The sequence below is a fragment of the Symphalangus syndactylus genome, chromosome 5 (assembly GCF_028878055.3).
Source record: "Symphalangus syndactylus isolate Jambi chromosome 5, NHGRI_mSymSyn1-v2.1_pri, whole genome shotgun sequence".
Classification (NCBI taxonomy): Eukaryota; Metazoa; Chordata; class Mammalia; order Primates; family Hylobatidae; genus Symphalangus; species Symphalangus syndactylus.
Genome location: NC_072427.2, coordinates 100541714 through 100568619, shown reverse-complemented (window position 1 = coordinate 100568619; position 26906 = coordinate 100541714). Strand labels below are relative to the sequence as shown.

Here is a 26906-nt window from a genome sequence, read left to right as displayed (position 1 = left end):
GTGAGCCTTGCAAGTGACCTTCCTGGTTTCTGACAAGGACCATGATGAATCACTAGCTTGGGGTATCTTGTATCTCTTCACACTATTGATTTTAGGAAAATACTTTCTGCAGCTTGCAAAGCCATAATGTCATTTGTCTTTAGAACAAAGAAGAAACAGTCACCATGCTTTACACATACATTAAATAAATGATACACTTAAAATAAAAAGTGCTTAAAAATCTTTTTTAACACAGAAGAAAAGTAAGTCCTACTTTTTCCATTACTTTGCTTCTTGATAAAACTCTAGATATAGTTTACTTTTAAAACAATGCCTTTTTATTTATTATTATTAAACATTATAACTTATTGTGTAGTTAATTCCTATTTTTGTGAACCAATAGTGTTATACAAAGAAATGTGTACTTTTTTTTCCTAACCTTAGTTTTTGTTTCTAAGCTGGTATTTTTCACAAGTCAAACAGTCCACTCAAAAAATAATAGACATCGGAGACTCAGAAGGGTGGGAGGGCGGCAGGGCTGACAGATGAGAAATTACTTAATTGGTACAATGTATGTTATTTGGGTGATGGAAACCCTAAAAGCCCTATATTCATTTAACAAAATGCAACTTATACCTCCTAAATCTATAAACAATGTTTAAAAAGGAAATAAGAATGAAAGAAGAAAAAGAGTTCATTTTGAACTCAGTGGAAATAATAGAAAGGAAAAGATTATTAAAAAAAAATACCCCTCGCTGAGCGTGGTGCCTCATGCTTGCGATTCCAGGACTTTGGGAGGCTGAGGCAGGCAGATTAGAAGGTCAGAGTTCAAGACCAGCCTGGCCAATATGGTGAAACTCTGTCTCTACTGAAAATACAAAAATTAGCCAGGTGTGGTGGCAGGCACCTGTCGTTCCAGCTACTCGGAAGGCTGAGGCAGGAGGATCATTTGAACCGGGGAGGCGGAGGTTGCAGTGAGCCAAGATCATGCCTCTAGACTCCAGCCTGGGCAACAGAGCGAGACTCCATCTCAAAACAAAAAAACAAAACAACCCCCCCCCCCCCCAGAAAAAAAACAAACGAAAAACCCCAAACAGTCCACTTAATGCCGAGGTGACAACTCCCTTTTTGGTAATCTGAATATGAATCTTTGACAAGGGTGTTTTTAGAGATTATTTTGGTTACAACTGTTGTTTTCCTTTTATTCACATGCACACTTACCATCATTAATACTTTTTTTTTTTCCAAAAAAAAACTTTAGCCCCTTCTCTGTTATAGACTAGGTATTTGACTTGGAGCAGGTAATTTAGCTTCTGAAGGTTTTGTTCTTTTCGTAAGTAAAGTGAAGAGTTGAACTTCATGATCTTTAAACCTATTGGATCCATTAAAATCTATTTTTCACTGGAATTAGAGTATTTGAGATTTGATAATAAAAGTACTAAGGCTTCCTCCAAAAGCGAGGCAGAAATCAGTTTCATTACTATGGGTAAGTAATTAAAAAGACCTCAATAATGAAATGCCCTTGACACTAAAACTAAACTCATCCAACTGAATTCTCCTGTGGTGCCTCCGAAGACATTTTGAAATGCTTCAGGCATGTCTGGGAACATGGTCCTTCATCAGTGCGGACTCAGTATTAGACCAGAGTCTCCTGGGATTTTTTCGTTCTTAATTCTCTAACTAAATTCCAGTATCAACACATTTTCTTGTCATCTGTTTCTGTCTCGTCAAGTACAGGACAAAAGAACAAAATAATGATATTCAAGTATTCTGGTTACCAGAATTCTGGATTAAGGAACCTTTATTTTATGGGTTCTATAAATGAGTGATTAATTAATGAGTGGTTAGATTGTATTCAGATTTTTTTTTTTCTGGTGTAAAGGCAAGAGAGGATATTGAAGATACTGATCTATGGATCTGAGTACACTGAATTGGGGTGGAGTAAATGACACCTAGTTGGGGACCAAAGAAATTGCTTTACGCTGACTGAGGCTTCAAGGATTCCTTATAATGGGATTATGTAATTATAAATTTTATTTCATTAAAAAAAATGCCCAAACAAGGACTTCATGTCTAAAACACCAAAAGCAATGGCAACAAAAGCCAAAATTGACAAATGGGATCTAATTAAACTAAAGAGCTTCTGCACAGCAAAAGAAACTACCATCAGAGTGAACAGGCAACCTACAGAATGGGAGAAAATTTTTACAACCTACTAATCTGACAAAGGGCTACTATCCAGAATCTACAATGAACTCAAAGAAATTTACAAGAAAAAAACCAAACAACCCCATCAAAAAGTGGGCAAAGGACATGAACAGACACTTCTCAAAAGAAGACATTTATGCAGCCAAAAAACACATGAAGAAATGCTCATCATCACTGGCCATCAGAGAAATGCAAATCAAAACCACAATGAGATACCATCTCACACCAGTTAGAATGGCCATCATTAAAAAGTCAGGAAACAACAGGTGCTGGAGAGGATGTGGAGAAATAGGAACACTTTTACACTGTTGGTGGGACTGTAAAGTAGTTCAACCATTGTGGAAGTCAGTGGGGATTCCTCAGGGATCTAAAACTAGAAATACCATTTGACCCAGCCATCCCATTACTGGGTGTATACCCAAAGGACTATAAATCATGCTGCTATAAAGACACATGCACACGTATGTTTATTGTGGCACTATTCACAATAGCAAAGACTTGGAACCAACCCAAATGTCCAACAACGATAGACTGGATTAAGAAAATGTGGCACATATACACCATGGAATACTATGCAGCCATAAAAAATGATGAGTTCATGTCCTTTGTAGGGACATGGATGAAACTGGAAAACATCATTCTCAGTAAACTATCTCAAGGATGAAAAACCAAACACCGCGTGTTCTCACTCATAGGTGGGAATTGAACAATGAGAACTCATGGACACAGGAAGGGGAACATCACACTCCGGGGACTGTTGTGGGTTGGGGGGAGGGGGGAGGGACAGCATTAGGAGATATACCTAATGCTAAATGACGAGTTAATGGGTGCAGCAAAACAACATGGCACATGGATACATATGTAACAAACCTGCATATTGTGCACATGTACCCTAAAACCTAAAGTATAATAAAAAAAAAAATGCCCAACATTTTTTTTCTTTTTTCTTTTTTTTGACAGATACTTTTATACTCTACCACAAGTATCAGATAATCACTGAGAACACTTTATCAGCTTCTTACCTTGAAGAAGGTCATTGTTGATCCATCTCTAACCGCCCCATATTCTATCTTGGTTTGCTTTGCCAGATCATCTGCTGAATCTATGGGGGATTCCATTCTCTCTACTGTCAAGAAGGCAGCCAGATTGGCTGTGTAGGATGAAATGATGATTAGGGTGAAAAACCACCATATCCCTCCAACTATTCTGGTCGATAGAGCTTTGGGCATCAGCTCTGATCCTGTGATAGTATCATCAGAATAAGGGTGTTAAACACAGTCAGAAGGAAAGGGAAGGTGTACAGTTCGACACTATCCTAGGAAGATCAACCCGTAAAAGACTTACCATTTTGTAGGTAGATGAAATAAATGCATTTTATAGAAAATGGAGCAAAATCTTAAGGATTCTTTTCAAATCATTAATTACTACTGCTGCTTTAACTATATCGGTAGCTGACGGTATTAAAACAGTTTTAACCTGGAGGCATTGCATGTCTAAAATTTACTTTACTTGCTTAGAATTGAAAAGTCAACCCCAAGAGTTTTTGCCTTTTGTTACTGTCTAAATGCATCTTACAGTGTGAAGTAAAATATTCTGTGTCTTTGTATAACTATAAAAATCTTTGAAATGCTAACATTTTTATTTAAGGTTAAAGAATGAGAGCTACTTGTAAAATATTAACATGCCATTTATCACATATACTTTAATAAAACATTGGGATTTTACAAATACAATAAGATGCAGCCATACTTGACAGTGGATCAATTAGTTTTTATTGTCTTATGTTACCTTAAAAGCTACAATTATTTTTTCTACCATAGATTTTTATTTGGCTAAAAAAACACATTCTCTGCAACACATAATTTTGTCCTTCAATAAAATGCTGCGTCTTAACTACACTTCAAAGACAGGCTGTTCCTTAGGTGAAAGAAGACTTTCCTGGTAAGAATATACATTTTAGATGTCAATTCAGATGATTTTAAATTATATTTAAATGATAAAATAGAGGCACTTAATGTGTTTTCCAAGGAAACCTTCCTCTCTAAAAGAAAGGGTTTATGAGCTAAGTTTATTGACGTAAAAGACAAACATCTTGAAAACGGTCTAGCTCAATTTTGCTCAAACTGAGCTGTGGAAGTCTATACACTCAGCAGCAGAATTAGAATAAATGAGAAGTACAATTAGAGTTCACTCCAGTTGTACTGATTCACGAGTGGATTTTGTTTTGTCCATTTGCCTGAAATTTGCCATTGGTTCTGTACTTAGCATCTCCTCCATGAACCTGAAGGCATGACAGAGTTTACGTGACCGGATAAAAAGTGAAAGAAAAACACCCGAAATTAAAAATCCCAAAGAGTGAAGTACGGTAGGTCAGCTGTCTGGTCTATAGGATCCTTTTACTATATTGATAGGGTGTTTTGAAGCTCTGTCATTAATAATGGCTCAAGATGGAAAGGAAAATTGGAGTTCACCAATCTACCAATGAATTTGTGCTCAGGTTTAATCTATGAACAGATGCAAATACTGCTCAGGAAATCATAGCCAGCTCAAGGCCAGTGATAATCAGATCATGGTCGCCAGAGTTTCTGGGCTTTGAATTAATGGATATATTCTCCTATGCTATTACGTATCTTTGTGTTTTATTCCCTTTTAATGAGGGAAATGGTTTGACAGCTATTAGTGTTTCCTTCTGTTGTTCGTTTGAATTTGAGTGGGTAATATTACACAGACTTATAATAGTTTTCCATTAAATTGCCTCCAAGGATTCAGTGGAATGGTTTGCTGCTGTTGTTTTAATATTGTGGTTTAATGGGATTTATATGCCTGTGGGTGTGTGTGTGTTTAATGCCCAAGGTTGTTTCATATCTTTGTACTTAATTGATCCAGCAGTCTTGTGGCAATGTGATATTATTTTAGCTCTTTAGTTGGTTATCATTAAAATACCATTTATTTCATAAAATAGCCATAGGAAATATATAACAGTTAATAGATATATTTTTCTTAGCTTATAGGTGCAGATTTTCTGCTGTAAATTTATTCTTTCGTTATTTGGTTGCATTTATGAAGACATAAGGTTTTCACTTATTTGTATATTTGTATAATTATGTATTATATGGCATTAAGAGTGGACAGACAGGTGAACAACAGGCTGTTAACATGTAATAATGCTAATTCACATCTTTCACACTTTAGAATGCATATTTAAACTTTTGGATAAAGTTACCTTAGAAACTTAATAAAAATATTAATAGAAACGTATTGAGATTACGTTTTAAACCCTTGTTAGATGGCATCAATTAGACTTCTCAATGTTTCTTTGTGTTTTCTATTTTTATCTAATTTTTGTGAATTTCGTAATTCTCCATGTTAATTAGAAATGTTTAGAAATGGCATCTTTCAAGTAGAGATGATTTGTGTAAGTTTAGTACTCTAGAGGATGAAATTATACAAACATTAAAAGTTGAGTAAAACATTACTAGAAAATATTCGGGATGAGAGACAATACTTGCTGAAGTCTCTTTAGTGCCTTTTACGGCAGACATGACAGCCAATCCTGATCCAGACTTTGCTCACGCTCTGTAGAAAAGAGAAAGTCTGATCATCACATTTAAAAAAAATTCAACAAAGTGGTTTCCAATTGAGTACAGTGACAAGCTTCTGCTAACAAGAGACAGCAACAGAGGATAACTACCTGGTTCAACGCCACATGCTAGAGACAGATGCACTAACAGTCACAAGTACCTCAAGTTTGTATCTGGAAAGATTTGTTGCACCTGACAAATGTTTGTAAACTTCTTGAATGACAAGCAGAGTCTGGTTGGGGCTGACTGTCATGTACCCAAGGTAGTGGTAACTAACAGACACTGCATCCCACAGTGTGCTGTGGATGATGGTAAACTCCAAACAGGTAAAAGATGAAAGATAAATTCCGGGGGTGGGTGCACTCAATGACAGAAGGCAGTCACAGTCATATACCTGCACAGGCCTGCTGCATGCTCTGTGAAACCTAAAAGTATATATATGTATATTCTAATGTCAGAGAAGACAAGCTATAGGGAAGGAGCAGGGGTCTCCTTCACTCTGAAAGTAATTGCTCACAAGATAAATATCCTAAAAATTAAATGCATGGGTAAAGAAGTATATGGGGTTTCCTGCAGAATTTATACCTCTGTGCTATGCTCTAAATTTATGCAAATCATTTCTAGTAAATCAGATGGCATCTATACTTATTTAGCAGTGCCCACACAAACCATACTTAATTGCATAACTAGGATTTTCCCACTTTCTTCAACTATTTACTATTTCAGTATTAGAATTTGGTATTTCCATAGTCTCTCTCTCTCTAATTTGAAGATCCAAAAGATAAATATTGCAAGTGTTATAGCAATTCCCTAATGAGAAACCTTAGGGTTCACCCCCAAGTAGCAAACATGTTTAATGTATATCCCAGTGGAATTATCCTTTGCCAATGTATTTTGCAGCTTATTGTCAAATAAGCATATATTCCAAACACAATAGTTTCTGTGACTTATGATTTTCTTATATTAGTGCATTTAATCCTGGAAGAATTTTCTATACCATATGCCTGGCATTGAAGCTGGAAAAAAAAATCACAAAAGAAATGGAATTCTTCCAAAGGTTAAAATAGCTCCCCCTTCCCCCACTACAAAAGCAGAATCCCCCAATTCATAGGAAATGTATAAAATATATTACATTTCTATGGCCAAATTTTATTTCCCCAACTCCTACAGTTTATTGTTGCTATGGTTACCAATTGAGGGAGATTGTGAAAAGTTACTGGGAGGCTGAAATGAATCTCAATAGGGTTTGCCAGAGTAGTAATTAGGTGAAAGTCCTAGGGTAAGGTCAGCAATTGGAAGAATCTCAGTGAATTTAATCTCCAAAGGATTTAAATTCCGCTCCTTTAAACCGCTGACTCGTGGAGTTATGGCTGAGAAGGAGAAGACTGACATCTCCATCTATGCAAATTTGTAAACAATTTCTAAGGTACCTTATCTTTTGCTACCCACAGGAAAATTTGTATTTATTGCTTGACAGAAGTGCTATTTTAGATATATAGCAAGGGAGTCCCATATAGGTCATCGGTTTTGCTTCATCTTCAGAACCGGCTAGAAAGTCCGTTGCTATTAAGTTCCTGAGATTGTGTTTCATCCTACCCTCTAGCTTCATGGTGGAGTTTACCAGCATGAAAGCCTGTCAGCACACTGTGGGATGCGTGTGACAAAGATAGGCAACCGGTGTACCTTGCTGCATGAGAGCTCCAACTCCAAACCAGAAACTATTTAGTAAAGTAAAATTGTTTTCCACCACGTCTGAGTCAGGGTTGCATGGGTGGGGGTTATACCACTCGTAGGGTGTAAACCTGTGGTAGTTAACAGAAACAGTCTGTAAATATCAGAGAAACACACAGGACATCAGCAAAACCTGCTGAGCAATGCAGAAAACCTAACAATGACAAAAGCTTCAAACCAAAGGAGTAAAGGCCATAGTCATAAACTTACAGCTTTGATGGGCAAAGTGCAAAGAGCCTTGAGACGTTAATATTTACCAGACTTCTTATTTCTATGCAAATTGGTCAGCTGGAATTGTACTCCTCAGCTCTACATCTACTGAATTCTTCTGAGTTTCCATTCATTTCCACATTACTGAACAACTAGATGAACTGTAAAGAAAGGTTCACTCATCCCAAGTATTTACCCCACCAAGTAGCGATGAACATGACACACACTTGTTGCATAGCAACTACAATGTCAAGATACTGTGTTGCTAGGTCCTGTGGGAGACACAAAAAAGAGGGGTGACTTGCCTTCAAGGGGTTTGTATGGACAGATGGTTAGAAGGAGTCTAACTGGTGGTCTAGCGATTTTGTAATGCAAGGATGAACAAATTAGTGAACAAAATGTAGAGCTGAATTTGGAGTGTATTAGATGTTTTTCAAATAGTCCATGGGGAAAAATCATGATCCTAAAGGAAGAGACAAGGCATACATTTGGAATTATCCTGGTCCAGGCCTAGTGGTACACATTAGTATTAACTACATAGCATGCCTCACTGGAGAATTTTAAATTCATAATTTCCTTTTGATTTGTTTTAAATTTGTTTTCAGAACTATGGCATGTGGTCACTTAATCACCAACCCTGGTTCGGTAAGTGGTATGTTTTCTATAGCATTATAATAGCTCTACCTGCAAGATGGCGTGCTATAGGCAGTAAACGTTTCTGGAAAATCAACTAGTAGTGTGGGAAGTCGACTTTGAATAATTCACTCAACCTCTCTGTCCTCAATTTCCTTATTTGTAAAGAGGAGGGAATCCAGATATCTCTGAGGTTGTACTTAAAATAAAAATCTGTGGAACCAAATATATTTTTTATTCTTTCTCTATTTTTTTAAGCATCTGTCTGACCTATGTAGCCCAAAGGAGGTCTCTGCTCTTTGGTTACTTTTGAGGGCTATCTTGCCAAGTGGTACTTATTTTTCCAAAAAGACATTAGTAGAAGCTCAACGAAGTGATCTGGAAATAATTTAAAATGCAGTAATTTTTAGCACTGGAAGATTTGCCATTTGCCATTGGGTCTTTTCAATGCAAGCAGGAGTGTTAGAGTAATGTTAAAAACACCATAAAGCCCATGAGAACACAGAGAATGCTCTCCAGCCATAAGTTTCAGCAGTAAACAATGGCAGGTTGCTGACACACTGGGGAGAACTGGGCTTACGGTGAATACATTATCTATATGAAAAGCAGGGCATGCTGTGAATTCAGCACAAGGAACTGAGCAGACAATTCCTCCTCATGAAATACCATTTTCTAAACCTCCAGACACCTTCTGGAAAGTGTTCAGTGCCTCCTCATTGAGTCTTAGGGGGACGGGGATAACAGTCTCGTAGTTTATCCCAGCATAATGGCATTCGTCTCATTACTGCAGCTTCTCCACAGCTGCAGGGTACACCATGCAGGTTCCTATGAAGCTGGTGAATATAGCTTTAATTGACAATGCCATGCCAATACATTTTAATTAATGTTTCAACAATATAATTAAGTTTTGAATTTGCACACTCTTATAGCCATAGTAGTTTGCTGAGCTGAAGAAATGAATACCAATATTAATGAACCTATTAATTGAAACAGCATGCAGAGTAAAGATCCCGTTACTTAAACACTATCATTGTCACTTGTACAATAATTTTAAAATATTAATTGAAATAAATTAAGAGCCTAATGTATTCAAGAGAAGGGGTTTTATTTTTTCAAATAGACCATAAGACTTGGCAACCACCAGCCCCGCTCAATATTCTGACATTTCTCTCCCAGATATGCTCCCATCGATGAGCTCATCACTTCCCTCTTTGGAATGCTGCTTTTAACTTGGTCTTGTTTCATACTTTGCACTTATAAGAGAGCAATTAATCTAATTTTTGTGTGGCAAAAAGAAAAACTGTCTAAACAGCAATGTGATTCTGCCTGCTCTGCAGAGATATTTTAGGTCTTTCTCTCTGGGATTCTGAGTGACTTGTGGAGCATGTGGTCTGGTGAATATTAAACAGTGACATGATGCTGTGCTGTAAGACACTGGCTTTCTATAAGGCAATAGACCTACCTGTTGCCTGGATGTAGACACTTCAGCTTGGAATTCCTAACACCTGCTTAAAGATAGCTAGTGTGACAGCAGTGTCAGCATTAGGAAGTCTGGTGAAAAGATTAATATATGACCTACACCAAAGATAATCTGAAACTGCTATCCCCAAGTGACTCTCAAGAAATCAATACTGATCTTTACTAACATGATAGAGAAGGGAAGAAACGTGCTTAAAACCTGTGACAAAACTTGCATATAGAAAAGTAGCCTTATGTTGAAATGTGAAAGTTCACTTTGGGTTTATGTTTGTTTCTGCCTGGCTTACACTTGAATGGAAGATATAAAACAAGCTCACACTGAAGTTTTCTAATTAAGGGACTAATTTTTCTGGCTGAGAATGCACAGTAGGCTGCATTGAGGAGAGAAAAATCCATTCATCTTTCAAGGGAGAATGCTCTATTGAACTTGTAATATAATGGTGGGGTTTGTATTGTAACCATAGAATGTACTTTCAAGGGTTTTCTAGATTTTTTTGCCAAATGCCAACTTTAAAAATGTCCATTTTTAAGAAGATGAACATAAATTATAAAATGTAAACAGACATTCTATCTGGATATTTGATCTATTTAAATTGTTTATGATGGACATAATTTATTGAAGTTAAATATTTTTCAAAAAGTGGAAACATTGTCAACCACAAAACAAAAACCCTGACATACACACTTATTAAAAGTCATAGTAATTAAATATTGTTTTCCTTAGTTTGTCCCACCGATGTCTACATCTTTATAAATTTAATTCAGTTCAACAAATAATTTTTAGGCATCTATCTAGTGAGGGCATTTGCTTAAATGCAGTGATGGGGCATTATTTTTCCCCTTTAAAAGAACATAAGAGAATACAATTCACAACATAAATTCCAAAGTCTCTCTAGAGCTACAGATAACTATGAGATTTACTGTTTTTCATTTCCACTTCCCTAACTTGGAATGCAAACCACTAAGACGGTAACTGAGGGTACAGAGTGACGGAGTTCATGCTCTCAAACTATGATGGTAGGAAGTAAAGGTGACTTGGTACATCTACTCAACCAGAATTTTGTTTTTGGGAATCAAGTCTAAATATATATTTAGTGGCTTTATGAATCAGAAGCAGGGATGGATTCTAAGGTGTAGAGAAGGTAAATGTAGTTGAAAGTAGAATCTTCATGACAGTACACTTGTGCCCTGGAGGGAGTTATTTTCTGTATTTCATCACTATACTATTTCCAAGTTTGCATTGGACGTATAACACCTCCACGTCTGAACCAAGACCAGGGCAAGAAGGCAGTGGAAGAGGAGACAAGAAGAATAAGCTAAATAAGGAAGGACTGGCTTATAAATGATACTCTCGGCAAGTAGAAATACCGAATGGATTGAATTGATGGTGGTAGTGGGGGTGCTGTTATCTTAATAGAAATAAACTGAGTGAAGTCCAAAAATATGGAGGTCTGGGTCACCAAGAGCTTATGGAAGAATAGACAAAATAAAGAGGGGAAAACTATTGACTGGTATGCCATTCTGACATACTCTGATGTCATAAATAAGGAGATTTAAGTGCACAGTTGGAGTCAAGTATAAAAGGGTACTTTCAGCCTGTGTGCTTGTGAGAACTTTTGGATGCTGCTGGCGTTTCTTCTCCCACTGGCTTTGGTCAAGTCATGTAATAAACAAGGTATTTGCTCATCAACCTCGCCTTGCCTGTCCTACTCATCAACATCACTGCCTCGACAGAGCCTCAGACTGCGAAATATGGAAACTCACTTTTGCCCTGCAAAATATGGAAACTACTGTTGCCCTGGGTTGCATGAATTGCTCCACCAGTCCTAATATCACCCAACAGGTGTGGGCCTCCGGGCAGAGGTATGCAACAGGTAAACACAAGATTACTTATTAGAAGGTGCTTCACCTTAGGATAGTCATTTATTAAATGACCATTCCAAGGCAATATTAACTTCACTGAGGAGTCACTAATGAAAAATACACCTCCAAAGGTAAACTATTTTTAAAAATTTTATACCCAAAGCAATATTTAATTGTTTCGAGCATGGTTTCTCAACCTTGGTGCTATTGGCATTTTGAAGTGAATAATTCTTTTGCGGGGTGCCGGTCCTGTACACCATAAGATGTTTGGTAGCATCCCTGGACTCCGTCCACTTGATACCCATAGCACTCCCTACTCCCGGCCATGACAACTAAAAAAATGTTTGTAGACATTTCCAAATGTTCTCTGGGGGACAAAATCCCTTCTAGTTGAGAACCACTGATTTAGAGTATTAAAATACAAAAGGATAATATCACTATATACATACTGTCAATATTTTATTTTCTGAAGTAAGGCATACTTAAAGAGAGCTTTGGTCAGTAAAAGTATAAAATCTGAACTTTGGTAAGGGTACACTTTATCAGGCATAGAGAACTTCAAAACATTCATTTCATAATGAATGTATAATACCCACATGTGAGAGCACATATTGATTCAGTTTGAGTACGTCTGCCTTGTGGATCTTTAAAACCTTTCCAGCCTGGGTTATTTTCCCAAGCTTTCTTTATAATTACACCAGGGAAAGAGTTACCTGGCATTAATCAAAGCCAGACAGTGGACAATGACAAAGAGCTAGCATGAAGAAATATTTCTCTTAGAAATTCCTGGAGGGAAAACAAAAATTGATTAGGGAAAAAGTTCACTGAGTTTTGTTGAAAGGTGAAAAAGATTGAAAACAAGTAGGGACATACAAAAGCAATTATTTTTTACATGGTTTTTCTAGGGATAGCAAATGTTTAAGCCAACAGAAAGATAAAATAGCTGTTTCAAATTTAGCATCGAAGGTATTCAGAATATATGATCTATTGAAAGGTATAAAAATCCTTTAAGGAACTGTGTAGAGCAAAATGGTTAAATACAGAGTTAAATCTCGAAAAGTAAAACCTCAACTGAATCATCTTAATGGTAGCACAAAGGTTTCATGCCTCCAGGCTCTGTATGTAAGCAATCTTTCCTTTCAGCATTATTTCTAGAATTCTCTTTAACTTTCTCATGCCTTTAAAAATAAATTTAATAGAAATTTTAAAGTATTTTTCTTCATTCCTAAGGGTTTCACAATCTTTTTACTCCACTGTTTTTTATTTGCTATGATAATTCTTTGCTAACTTTTTTATGTTTTGCTTATCCAAATATTCTGGGGGTCAAATATCTTGAGACCATTTTACGATTCCTATGGAAACATTTTACACATCATTTGAGCCATTACTTTTGTTATAAATCAAGGAAAATGGCTAAATAACCATTTTATGTTGCTTGAAATAGGGATAAAGTTAAACTAATATGAAAAATTATCTTTCTCTCTTTTAAAAGCAACTTTATAAATAATTAGAAAACATTCATTTACAGAACGGCTTTTATATGGAAACCTTCCAAGAATAGAACACTAGGCAAAACTAAAAGTACACTTTAAAGTTCTTAATTTTTGTCTGCCTCTGGGACACACAGAAATCTGAGACTGACTGACACCTCTTGTGAATTCAGTGATTCTCAAACTTACCTTGCAATCACAAAGAGTACACAGCTGACTCCCAGGCAGGCTAAGAGCACATACATCCAAATATCTGGAGACAGCGGGTTGAGGAAGGAGAAAACGCCTGGATTGGTGCCGTTGGGCTTCCGGTAGAGAATGCTGATGCCTAGGGTCATGAAGGGTTTGGAGAAGTCAATGACTTTCTCCCGCACGTAGGTGATGGTAAGAGGAGCCACTGCCAGGTCAGCCCTCTGCAAAAGCAAGTCCAAAACTGTCAGCTTAGTCTAGTTTCTTTGCAAATGTCTAGACTTTTCCTGGGTACTCCTGAGTCTTATTCTCAACTCTAAATGCTTCTCATTCATGAAGCTCCTGTGATGGTTCTAATACAAACACAGTCAACTTATACAGTTATGTTTATGAAACAGTATCAGCAAAGAGAAACCAGAAAGTATAAAATACACATATACATACACAAACATATACACATCATTCTGGAACTAAATGAAGACAAAAATGCAGAAGGATGCCTTTAAAAAAGGGTATGTGAGGAAAAAGAAGGAATGAGCAACTTGGTTGTACTATCAATTGACATGATGAGATTTTGCTCTGAGCTGAAAACTTTAAAAATCTTTTTTTTTTTTTTTTTTTTTTTTTTTTTTTTTTGTGAGACAGAGTCTCACTCTGTTGCCCAGGCTAGAGTGCAGTGGCGCAATCTCGGCTCACTGCAAGCTCCACCTCCCAGGTTCATGCCATTCTCCTGCCTCAGCCTCCCGAGTAGCTGGGACTACAGGCGCCCACCACCACGCCCGGCTAATTTTTTGTATTTTTAGTAGAGGCAGGGTTTCATGGTGTTAACTAGGATGGTCTCGATCTCCTGACCTGGTGATCCACCTGCCTCAGACTCCAAAAGTGTAAAATTCTTAATTTAAGAATCACTCAAGTTTATGTTCAGTATGAAAGAAGGACCCATATAACATGGTTTGGCTCTGTGTCCCCACCCAAATCTCACCTTGAATTGTAATAATCCCCATGTGTCAAGGGTGGGACCAGGTGGAAATAACTGGATCATGGGGTATTGGGATCTGGTGATTATGAGTGAGTCTCATGAGAGCTGATGATTTTATAAGTGTCTAGCATCTCCCCTGCTTTCACTCATTCTCCCACCTGCCACCCTGTGATGAAGTGTCTTCTGCCATGATTGTAAGTTTCCCGAGGCCTCTCCAGCCATGAGGAACTGTGTCAATTAAATCTCTCCTTTATAAGTTTCCCAGTCTCAGGCAGTTCTTTATAGCAGTGTAAAAACAAACTAATGCACCATATATTTTTATCATTAATTTTTATCTTTACTTGCCCTTCTAAGTAAGCAAACTCCATTTCTGGCTGTTTTTCTTTGCTTCTTAAAAAAATTGTTATGATTCAAGAAAAGGAAACATTTCTTCTGATATCTTTTTTTCTCTTACTTTCTCTTATGCATATTTTCAGATATGTTAGAAATACTGTTACTTACGTGATCTATGAGTTCTTTAACCATCCCGTTCCACTCCCCTTTGTCATTCTGGGCCCCGTATTTGCCATCGGGAACTAGTTTAACATCGTAAATGAAACCCAGGATGTTTGACAATTCTTTCAACAGGTCCAGGCAATATCCTTCAAATCTGTCATTTCCATATAGAGGCTTATCAGATTTCCTGTACATAACATAGGGTTCTTCCTAAATGAAACAAATCAAATATGAAAACCCTGTTACAATGAAAGGAAGAGTTTACCCCTTCAGCAGCTTGAAGATGTGAAATGTTTGATAATGATTTTGAAGAGCTGAGTACTGAAGTCATTCACTCATCTGCCTGCCTATGTCCTCTATAAATACAGAACACTTCCTATATTATTGTTTCTTTCCCTTCTGCTCTTTTGATGGGAGCTTTTCCTTCCTGTGTGGAGTGTGGGGCTGTGCGGGAATGGTGTGATGGATACACAGTCACTGCTAAACGTTAGGTCTGAGAAGAAGGAAGGCGCAGAGGGAAATGGGGGCCCAGATGCCTGGCCACCTGCTGTGCCAATACCCAACCTTTTTTTGTATGACCCTTCTGGCTTTTTTTTTTTTTTTTTTTCTGACGGAATCTCACTCTGTCACCCAGCCTGGAGTGCAGTGGGGAGATCTCAGCTCACTGCAAGCTCCACCTCCTGGGTTCAAGCCATTCTCCTTTCTCAGCTTCTTGAGTAGCTGGGACTACAGGCGCCTGCCACCATGCCTGGCTAATTTTTTGTATTTTTTTTAGTAGAGATGGGGTTTCACCATGTTAGTCCAAGATGGTCTCGATCTCCTGACCTCGTGATCCACCCGCCTCGGGCTCACAAAGTGCTGGGATTACAGGCATGAGCCACCAAACTCGGACCTGGTTTTTATCTAAGAACCTCATAACAGAGAAATCTACATCACCAACTATTTCCTTTCATTCTTTGCATTTCCTATCTATGACTATTCTCATTTCTTTATCTCAGTTTCATCTCAATTTCACTATTCACTTATGATTTATATATTTTGATTGTTTTCCTCCAGGGTAGCCTATTCCAAAGGCCATTTCTATGTCTTCTTTTATCATCTTTCCCATTTTCTTTTTTGAAATCAACTCAAATCTCACATCTGGTCATTCTCTGCTTATACACGTGCATCATCAGTACCCTCTCCTATAAATAATGGACACTTCCCTACTACCATGCATCTATAACCTTGTTAATGCTCATTTGACTAAATGAATGCTCATTTTGTTCTGTAAAATTATAACAGTTGCTATACTACAGACATATTCTTTATATTGAGGTTTATCCTCAAACTGATAGTGGGATCATTCAAACACAATAGAGAACCCTGTGTTTTCATAAGACAGTCATAGAGAAAGTAGTAACAAGAAGAGCAAACCAGTTTTTCCTTTGGATGAACAATTCTCACAAGTTAATAATATCAACAATAAATTGATTTGACATTATGGACTGGTGTAAGGCAGGATGTCTGCAAGTAAGGATTTCAGGAAAGGCTACTCCTGCCCAACTCCCTGGAGAAAGGAAAAAGTGGAAAATAAGCAACCGGTAGCTGTACAGTGGCTGGATGGGGCATGACCAGGTCTCTAATAGGAGACAGGACTTTTCAAGAACAGTTAGTAAAGGAGCTGTGTACAGAAGTGTGAGCAGAGCAAAGGGAGCCAAGGGAGGTGGGGGTCTGATTTGGCAACAAGTCATAGGCACACAGGCAACAGCCTCTTTGGGAAACCTGCACCACCCAGGGATGAGGCAGGAGGAAGGAAAGAGTACTCCTGAAGCTCAGTGCAGCTGGACCCTAGAAACAGTGCCATTGACGGGCAGGTTGTAGAAAGTCAGAGGTTCTGAAAAAACTACTAGTAGCAGTTGGGAGGGAACAGAAGAAGAGCTTCTGTTGCCTCTCTTCCCCCACCTCTTCCCCCACTTCCCTAGTCTCTTGCTAGGGTCTCCACATGGTTGAAACCAACTAGCAGCCAGAGAGCAAGGGAGACCAGCTGGGAGGGGACAGAGAGTGGGGCTGAACAGGACTGGCAATGGATTAGAGGTGGGAGATCTTCAGAACAACGTTGGAAGCTTCTAATTCAAGCTTACTGTAAGTATGTACAAACACAGGCTTTTACTGTCCCAATGGAAAATAGACATTTGCAGACAGAAGCGTTGGCATGAAAAAGACAGTTGAGGAATGCTTCAAAGTCTAAGGCAGGAACCTGGATAAGACACCCTCAATTCCATGAAGTCAACTTACCAGAATGGTGGTGACAACGAGTGTTCGGTTGGCCAATGAATCAGTGATATTGCTGGACTTGTCTTTGTTGCTGTCCGTCATGTTAAGCCCGCTGTTGGAATTCCAAATCCCAATCTACACAGAACACAGTACATCAGAGGCTGCTGGCTGTCAGTGTGGCATTTACACCAAAGAGAGGCCCCTTCTCTACCAGGAACGGGCACAAAAGCTCACAGTTTGGGACACTAGGGCATCACAGTGGAAGCTACTAAACGTGGGGAAATGAAAAAATGGAGGAATGAATGTGTAGACAAAATAGGATGTATCTGTGCTATGGGGGCACGGTAGGAGGAGGTCTTTTTAATTTAGTAAGCTCATTGTTCTTTTTTAAATTAAAAAATATTTAAGGATTCTTAAATGAATATCAGATTTTTCTTCCTATATATATTTGTTGAGCATCTACTTATGTGCCAGGCTCCGTTCTAGGCATCTGAGGGCATAATGATGAATAAAATATACAAGAGTTTCTTCCCTTGTGGAGCATACATTCTACTGATATAAACCTTAGGCTGCCAAAGTAGTATCACTAGTTTATTTAAAATGTATGAATAATGGGGTGAAGCAGCAGGGTGAATGGTGGAGAGACCAGGCATCTAAAAGGGAAAGATAGTGGGTTGCTGTGGCTCAAGCCTATAATCCCAGTGCTTTGGAAGGCCAAGATGGGGGCATCCCTTGAGACCAGGTGTTCAAGACCAGCCTGGGCAACAGAGTGAGACCTGATCTCTACAAAAAAATTTTTTAAAAAGCCTGGCATGGTGCTGCACGCTGGCAGTCTCAGCTACTCAGTAGGCTGAGATGGGAGGATGGCTTGGGTGCAGGAAGTCAAGACTGCAGTGAGCCATGATTGTGCCACTGCACTCCAGCCTGGGCGACAGAGCGAGACTCCGTCTCAAAAAAAAAAAAAAAAAAGAGAAAGATAAATGGAAGAAAACATGTCATGTGCATGAGAAGTAGACTAAGTTCAGGGCCTATCTTCTTTGGGGAGCCAAAGCTGGGCAAAGAGTGCTTGTGAGCCCTAGCAGGACTCTGTTCATATCTCTGTCACAGCATCTAGCATCTTCTGTTATTATTTATCTGTTTACCTTTCTTGTCTGTCCACTTGATCATGAACTCCTTCAGTGAGGGTACTCACTTTTATGGTCACTGATTTTACTGTCACAAAACCAACCATGGCAACTGGCATTCAGTAAAGCCCATTATTCTTTTCAAAAATAATGATCCACAATTTTCTCCAGTGGCCAAGTCACTCCTGGGTTGTGAGGTGGTGTAGAAGTATATTGATTCATTCAGCCTTTGTGGGAACCCAGAAGAGGAGGCTTGGGGATTTTGAGCTATTTTTCCAAATCTTTCTGTAGGCATTTACTGCCAGCCTCATGTGGTCGCTTGCAAGTATGTTTTAGAGCCAGGAAGACCTTGTTGCTGTGTGTCCTTGAATGAGATTCTAAACTTTCTGAGCTTCAGTTGATTCTTTACCTATAAAGTATTTCACAGGAATAATGAGAAGATCAAATGATCAGATGATGTATGTGCAAGTGTTGGTGTGTGCTGTTAAGAGCTGCACATACAGTAACAAGAAAGGACATTGAAATGGCTGCCTCAGTCATTTCTTCAACCTTACCCTGTCATGAAGGAATTTGGATTTATTTTTTTAAAAATTCGGATTCTGATAAAGTAAAAGAGCTATGACAAGTGGGGGCAGTTTAGGAACATGAACACTTGGACCGGCTCTGAGATGGACAGGGTGGAGCTATGCTTAGTCCCTAAATATGTTCCTCCAATGGGAAGACAGACGGGAGCGTTAGGCTCCATCCTCCTTTGCTTTTCTATTTCTTGACTCCGATTTACTGCCTATATTTAGCAGCTGGAAATTCATTTAGCTTGACAAGTATCCCTTTTAGAGATATCAGTGCTTTGAGGAAGTTTCAAGGACTATTACACATTCACACATCAGTGTAAACTATTTTAATTTCAGTTTTATTTCCTATACTTAATGAGGGTTAGTTGATTGGAGAAATAAAGAGACAGGTGTAGGTAAACAGGGGAATGGGATAGTTTTTGCATTTGACAATATTGTGATCCTGCCTGAAAAGGGGTGTCTGTTGGGTTGTAGGCTGTACTCTTAATAACCATCCAACATTTCCAGGATCTAGTGTGATAAATATCACCTAGAATGCACATGATAGGTCTATTGGTTGAAGAATCTTTGTCTTAATCTGGCTTTAGACTCAGGGAAAGTGGACAGCATTTTCTTCTTTTTCTTCTCAATCTCCATCCCTTCTTCTGAGACAGGGACCCTTGCTTCTAGGAAATGTAACTCTGGCTAAATATACCTGTCTATTGATTTTCATCCAAGGCTGTGCTTTAGGTTGTGAACAATTGACTCCTAGCTCCATGAAGAGTGTCTGTAAATTGGGCCCTGACTGTACTTCTAATTAAACCTTCACTTAGACACTGAGGAGAAGGGAATCTAATTTTTAATTAAGTAAGTATTGAAGGGTGGAGAAAATAACTGTTTTTAGCCACTTGATTAAGTGATAGGATGTGGTCTCTTTAAATCTTATTTCTATTAATGTCAAGTATGTGAGTGTTGGAGGAACTACCATAATATTTGAAACCGACAGTGTTCAATAGCCTAGCAATATCATTCTCTTGTAAAATAAAACTTGAACTTGTAGACAAATACACCCCACAGCTTGATGTCTGGTTTTTCTTTCTTTTGCCATCTGCACTAAAAGTGTAGAAGCTAAGAGATCATTGCTGCTGCCAATCCAATCAACTAAGTCCCAAGTCTTATTCAGTTTAAACTTTCCTTCTTAAAATGAGAAAAGGGTGACCATTTTTTCCCCTGTTGTCTCTACAGAGGGACCAACAGAAGGTCCTTTAAATGTAGACTAGAAGAGTATCAAAATATAGTAAAGGTCAGGCTATTCCTGGGAAATGTACAGTATATATATATGCTGAGTGACCTCAGTCTTCTGTTTCCAAACCTGTAATCAGCAAAACAGAACTGTGTGTGTGTGTGTGTGCGTGTGTGTGTGCGCGCGCACGCGCGCATGTGTGTACCTGTGTCTTTTAAACCCAAGTAGTCAAGTGGCTTTATCTGTTTCTTGAAGTAAATGAATATGTTCTCAGGAAATGAATGTCTCCCTTTAAAGAAGTCAGATCTCATGATTCATGTGTGCTGGAGAGAGAGGTACAGTTAAGAAGATGCCTGGACATTTGACATTTCAGTACTGTTCTACGAACTAGGAGGAGTGCCTCCAGGGAGCGGAACCTCAGTTTTCAAACTTCATAGTGAAAGCAGAGAGCAGTCATTTACCAGTGAGAAGTAGTGGAGGGTGGATTAGTTACTTGTGGGGAGGAGCACTCAATATCTAAATTATCTGGCCCTGATTTCTTTCACTTTGTAAACTCGCACAAGGGAGCAGCCATGTATTATCTAGGACAACTGAGAAAAGCATTTGAAAATGAGTGCCCAAACGACATTAAGCAACCTTTTAAAAAAAGTGATGCAATAAAAAGGGTATTCAGAGAGCAACTAGTATCTGTCTTCTAAACCTAGACAGTGATTCATGTAAACTCAACATCTAAAGTGGCTGAGGGAAATAATCAGGTATCTAGGGCAAAGATAAAGGTATATCTGTTTCCTGTATTACGAGCCTTATATGACAAATATTTTAGTGAGGGATATTGTAAAGATTGCTAGCTTCCTCTTTTGGAAAGAATTTTGGGTGAATAATACTATTCTAAAATAAGTCAGAGTACGAGGAAAGCTTTTGGAATTTAAATATGATGAAGGTGAATTTTTGTTTAAGTTGGAGACTTCTGGAAAAAGTGCAATGTGTTTGTTGGGTCTGAATGGGTCGCCTATGCTAGAACTCAGGTTACCGTGAATTTTTGACGGAGTCATAACACAAAACAGCACACCACGGTGTATACAACTTACAATGTGGAACATGACGGGCTACCCGGAGGGAAGAGGCATGAAGGCATGGAGGATCAAGACCAGAAAGTTACATCCCTAGGGAGTGCATGTGGCTCTTGCAGTTTAGTGAAAAATAGAGGACATCCCGCCTCCCCTGTATATAATTTCAAAGCTTGGATTCCATTCCCTAGGATATTTGTATTAGATTAATTCAAAGTGCCCAGAGTCTCAAGATGGATTAGTGTAATAGGTTTTTTTTTTTTTTTTTTCTTTTTCTGGGTGCCGGTTAGATTCATCTATTTACCAGTGAAATTATAGTGAGGAAACCAGATCGCCTTCTATGTGCACTTAGTAGCCTTGTTCACTGAAGATTAAAACAAGGCTTTTAAACCTGTGCTTTGAAAACTTAAAAAGAAAAAATTTTTTAATTCATCACTGAATACTACTAAGAGGGGACAAGGTTTTTGGCTACAAGGAGAAACTTGTGCACACTTTCTGTGACATAGCCGATAACTTGAAAGATGAAAGTGAACCTGACAAAACTGTTCAAGTTGAACAACCTGAAGCAATTTAAGGTCCATTCATCAGTCCACAGATTTTTTTTACCAAGTAGTTTTATACAGAGAGAGACAGAGAGGGAAGGAAGGAAAGGAGGAAGAGAAAGAGAGAGAGGAGATGAAAGAAAATGTTTGCTTACCATGGGGACCTTTCTCTGATCCAAATGTTTTTAATGTCTCATATTTGCTTATATAAATCTATGCACATTCATTGGCAACATGGCACTGTATAATAAACTATAAAATAGTGGGTGTTATAATTCACAAGATAATCTCATTTCCTTTCCAAGGTCCCTAATGTTTGTGCCCTCTTTAGAACTGTGGCTCTAAAACAAATTGCAAGACAGTATGCTCTGATGAAGATATTGTGCAAAACAAAAGATAGCTCATGAGAAAAGGAAATTTCTGAAAATGGTTCATATTTTGTGGTGGTGACATTGGAGGAGGTGTCCTAGCCTTTTGAGGCTGTAGCCTATCTGATTAGTCTCATGGATCAAATCTACTGTTGTTTTTATCCCCCTTAGGGAAAATATTTCGTGATTTGAGAAGGAATATAAATAGGTTAGTGTCTCCTTCTGTTACAGTTGCCTGCTTTCAATCCTAACAGGGACTGATCCTGCCTGGGAGAAACAAAAATAATCATGGGGGAAATATTTAATCCATCATTATTTAATCCTTTGCAAATCTGTTTTCAATTCACAGGTGATGTTGTTGAGAGAGAACACATTCAACCACTCCTCTCTCTCTTTACATGGAACTTCCCTTCTAAACTGCAATTGGAGAGCTACAGGTCTGGTAACATTGGAAGGGCACGGGCCTTTCCAATGACATTCCCCATCCCACCCCCAGGTGTCCTGCAGTTGTTGTCAGAGTACAAACCTTCTTCCACACTTTATACAAGTGTTTAGACACTTCGCCAGCAGCCTTGGTTTTCAGAGAGAAAAATAAAATAAAAACAGCACTTAATTAAAATGGAGCGTGAAACCCAAAAGGAATCATGGTGTGTGAGTGCTTAGAGTGTTACAGTTCCCACCCATTGTTTGGAATTTGCATCTTAATTCAATATAAAGCCTGACAATAGGTACAGCAAAGAGATGAATCAAGACTTGGGTCTCACAGAAGTTACCTGGTGGTAAAACTCAATTTTTACTTTTTCTTTCACACACCAAGAAATGCCTTGAAGTGCTTTTCAATGTACACAGGTATGGTGCAGTATTAAGGGTCTTCATTGTTCCTTAAGAAGACCCTTTTAAGGCATTGGTAACTAAAATCAATCAATCAATCAACCAACCAACCAGCAAATCAATCAATACACACACACACACACACACACACATAGACACATATAAAGAAGAAGTATGGTTGATGACTTGTTCTTTGATTATGGGTTTCCGGGGGTAGAAATTTGAGTGAAAGAGAATGGGATTTTTGTAATAATTTTCCCTATTGACTCCAAGAGAGGCTGACATAAAAAGATTGGGCATTTCCTTCCTTGGCTCCTGAGAGAGACGTGTTGGCTTCCCTCATTGCCTTAAGGCCCAATCAGCCTTCTCAGGAACTGAGCCCAAGACACCTGAAGAAAGAAAAGTTATTGCAAACAATGAAGAGACAAGAAACCAACACAAAACACTTCCATCTAATTTGATTTTGCCTTTGATGGAAAAACACCAATGCAATGCGCATAATATTACAGTGTATAGATAGCTGTGAAAGCATAACAATAGCTCCATCTATTTCATCATTCACCTAGCCAAAAAGATGTTTCCTTAACAGCTTTTCTCCCCCCTTCAGTGCTATACATAAGAGGAGAAGAGAGTTGGGGAAAGACTCATGCTTCGAGAAGCAGACATTTTCTTAAAAAAATTATAGGCTTTTAGATCATAACAAGTATTTTTTTTCCTTTGTTCCCTCCAGCCAACATCCCACACGCCATTGTGGAGACTGGCTGGATGCCTTGTGCTCTATCAGAGCGTGTCAGACCAACAGAGGGGCAAATCAGAGTGAAGAGGAAGCCAGAAGTTGGGAGAGACATTTTTGAAGTGAGAAACCTGCATGTATAATGTGTACTCTCAAAACTGCAAACTAATTATTTTCCTCAAACATTTCACACCGGTGGTCACCTTCTAATACTTTCAGCCTAAATGATCTTTGTTTCCATTAATGTTTTTTTGAGGGGGAGGGGTAGTTAGCACCTGCAAAAAAAATGTGTCCCAGTTAACAAAAGCAAGAAAACAGAAATGAAAACCTGACCTCATTTAAAAAAAATCAACCCAACTAATCGAATTAAGCAAGCAATCGATTGTTCCCAAAGCCACTCTTACATTAAGCACACTGTCTTATTCACTATAGTGGGAAAAAAATGTCAGATTATAGAGTTTTCTGTTGAGGTGATTGCTTTGGGGGTTCCAATTGTTTTTCTATAGGATTCTCAGTGCAAAATCTTCAAACTGTAAGTGTTAATTCCAACGTATAGTCATGAATATTAAAATTGGCATAATAAAATATACTGAGAAGCCAAATTCTTTTATCATTATTATTTAACCAAATAGTTTACATTGACATTACTCTAAATAATAACTAAAGTAGAACTTTAAACATGGAGAGATTCAGAATTACAACTAAAATAATCCTAAAATGAGAACCCAACATTAAAATACAGTTTTTTGGCATTTGTCCTAAAGTTAAGAATGCAAAGTTAATTTGCTCCAGTAAGTCTCTTCTATCCTACTTTATTCTGTCTGTCACCAATCTCAAAAGGGAATAAAATGTGCAATTAAAATTAATTTCTGGGTAACCCTTGGATGCCATTCCATGGATAAACCATTGACAGCTTCTGCTTTTCCAAGTCTAAACTCAATTTGTGAAAAGCTTTAAGACACGGGCCTAATGACACCCAACTCTAGGGTTATATATGTAATAATATAAACATACTTGCTATGTAAATGAAGCACAATATAAACACTAGTTAGTACTGCTATTACTAAGACATGAAATTTAAGAATCTAGCACATCAACTTCTATCTGCAGATAAAAGAGAGATAAAAAACTGGATGTAAAATAACATGCTTAGAGAATCACTTCATCGTTCACCTGTCTTTGCAATTTAGTAAAAATGCTTGAACAATGTTCATTTGTTATTTTATTTATTTATCATTAAGGAGGTTACCTTTTCAGTTCCTTCCTCTTTGAGACTAATAATGTCCAGATCAAAATCCTTCCTCAAGCCATTGGTTTTATTAAAGGTGATATGCCCAGTCAAGCCATCCCACCGAGCCTGTGGACAAGAAGAAACGTGGCTGTTATTGTTAAACATTTATCATAATTCCTGAGACCATCAAAATTATAATACCTCAAATTCATCACAGTATCCAATTATTTGGTTTCATCATGCTGTTATAAACCATTGCATTGGTTCAGCGACAACATAGCAGAACACATCGTCATTTTATTAGCACTCATTTATTCTGTCAATTCTAACATCCTAACCCAGACAAACCTGTCATCGTGGCTACCTAAATGGACAGTATGGAAAGAATTGCTGTAAAACAGTCTGCACATGGAATACGCAAAATCTGAGAAATCACAATATTCTGTTTTCCAAGGTCAATCCAAATTCCCTTTGAGAGATGGCTGGATGGAAGTGAGTCCCTGCTTTTTCTTTCTCTGTGAAAAGAATATAGACTAATATAGTCCAATGATGTATTGCAGTTTTTAGCCCGTTTATGACTTAGCGTGTTTGTGCCACTTGGGCATTATAATTTCCCGTGGCTACTGTAGCAAGTAATCACAAACATGGGTGCTCAAAACAACAGAAATTTATTTTCTCAAGGTTATGGAGGCCTGAAATCCAAAATCAGCGTTACTGGGTGGAATTAAAGTGTCAGTGGGACCGTGCTCTCTCTGGAGGCTCGAGGGAAGACCCTATTCTTTGCCTCCTTCTGCTTCTGGTGGCTTCTGGCATTTCTCCTTCTCTTGTGGTTGCATCACTCCAATCTCTGCCTCAGTGGTCACATTTCCTCCTCTCCTTCTGTCTGCATAAAAGCTCCCTCTGCGAGGTGGAGGTTGTGGTGAGCCGAGATCCTTCTACTGCACTCCAGGAGCCTGGGCGACAGAGCAACACTCTGTCACAAACAAACAAACAAAAAAGGTGGGGCGCAGTGGCTCGCGCCTGTAATCACAGCACTTTAGGAGGCTGAGGTGAGTGGAGATCGAGACCAACCTGGCTAACATGGTGAAACCCCATCTCTACTAAAAATACAAAAAATTAGCCAGGCATGGTGGCGCGTGCTTGTAATCCCAGCTACTCGGGAGGCTGAGGCAGGAGAATCGCTGGAACCCCAGAGGCAGAGGTTGCAGTGAGCCGAGATTATGTCATTGCACTCCAGCCTGGCGAGAGAGCAAGACTCCGTCTAAAACAAAAAAAGAAAAAACAAAAACTCCTTCTGCTTCTCTCTTATAAAGACACTTGTGGTTGTAAATACAATCTAAACAGAACTCACCTGGATAATTTCCCCCTCTCAGAAATCCTTAATTTAATCACCCATGCAAAGGCCTTTTTGCTATATAAATTAACATTTACAGGTTCCAGGGATGAGGACATGGATATCTTTTGAGGGAGCCGCTCTTCTGCCTACCCTACACATCAACATCATTTCAAATAATAAAAAATTCACAATAGTCTGCCTTTCACAGAACTCACATTGGATATCTCTGGTGGTTTTATTAAATAAAAAGCGGTAGCCCTTGGGAGAGTCTTCAGCTTCAATCATTAGGTGATTTTTGGCAACCTTGTTGATTTGAGTTTCACTTACAAATGGGGATAAAGGAAAACTCAGATCTTTGTATCCACTTAGCTGTTTTTCTCCCTCTTGACTTTACCAAATTTATTAGACATGCATAAAATGGGAAGATCCTGAAGAATTACACTGTATTTGCAGTTATTTGCGCCACGTGTATATGTTGAGTGTATTTACCCATTTGGCCAAGAGGCAGAGCAATGCAGTGGAAAGAACGTTGAATTTTTCATACCTCTGGGGCTGAATATCTGCAGTGTAACTTCAAGCAAGCTACTGAACTTGAAGCGTTTTAATTTTTAACATTTATTGTTTATATAACTGTCTCTCACTTTTCCCACTTTCATAATTCTAGAGTTTGGCTATTATTATCTCACGTTTAGCCTTTACAAATCACGACCAGATTCATGGTCCCCAAGTAAATTTTCGTATTTGCACAATTTTCACCAGCACATAAAGTACATAATGGATTCATGCT

General features: G+C 38.4%; 1 protein-coding gene across 10 annotated transcripts in view; it reads right to left on the bottom strand.

Annotated features, from left to right (window-relative positions):
- GRIK1 (glutamate ionotropic receptor kainate type subunit 1) overlaps positions 1-26906 on the bottom strand; it is a 430746-nt gene that overhangs the window by 43654 nt on the left and 360186 nt on the right. For 5 of the 10 annotated variants that reach the window (XM_055279420.2, XM_055279424.2, XM_055279425.2 and 2 more), the window contains 7 exons: positions 24802-24909; positions 22515-22559; positions 17115-17228; positions 14844-15047; positions 13364-13587; positions 7452-7570; positions 3210-3427 (listed from right to left, as the gene is read on the bottom strand). In XM_055279420.2, coding sequence (XP_055135395.1) covers positions 3210-3427; positions 7452-7570; positions 13364-13587; positions 14844-15047; positions 17115-17228; positions 22515-22559; positions 24802-24909 — 1032 coding nt within the window. The remainder of the gene's footprint in view (positions 1-3209; positions 3428-7451; positions 7571-13363; positions 13588-14843; positions 15048-17114; positions 17229-22514; positions 22560-24801; positions 24910-26906) is intronic. The other 5 variants (XM_055279423.2, XM_055279426.2, XM_055279430.2 and 2 more) reach the window with 2 other exon arrangements.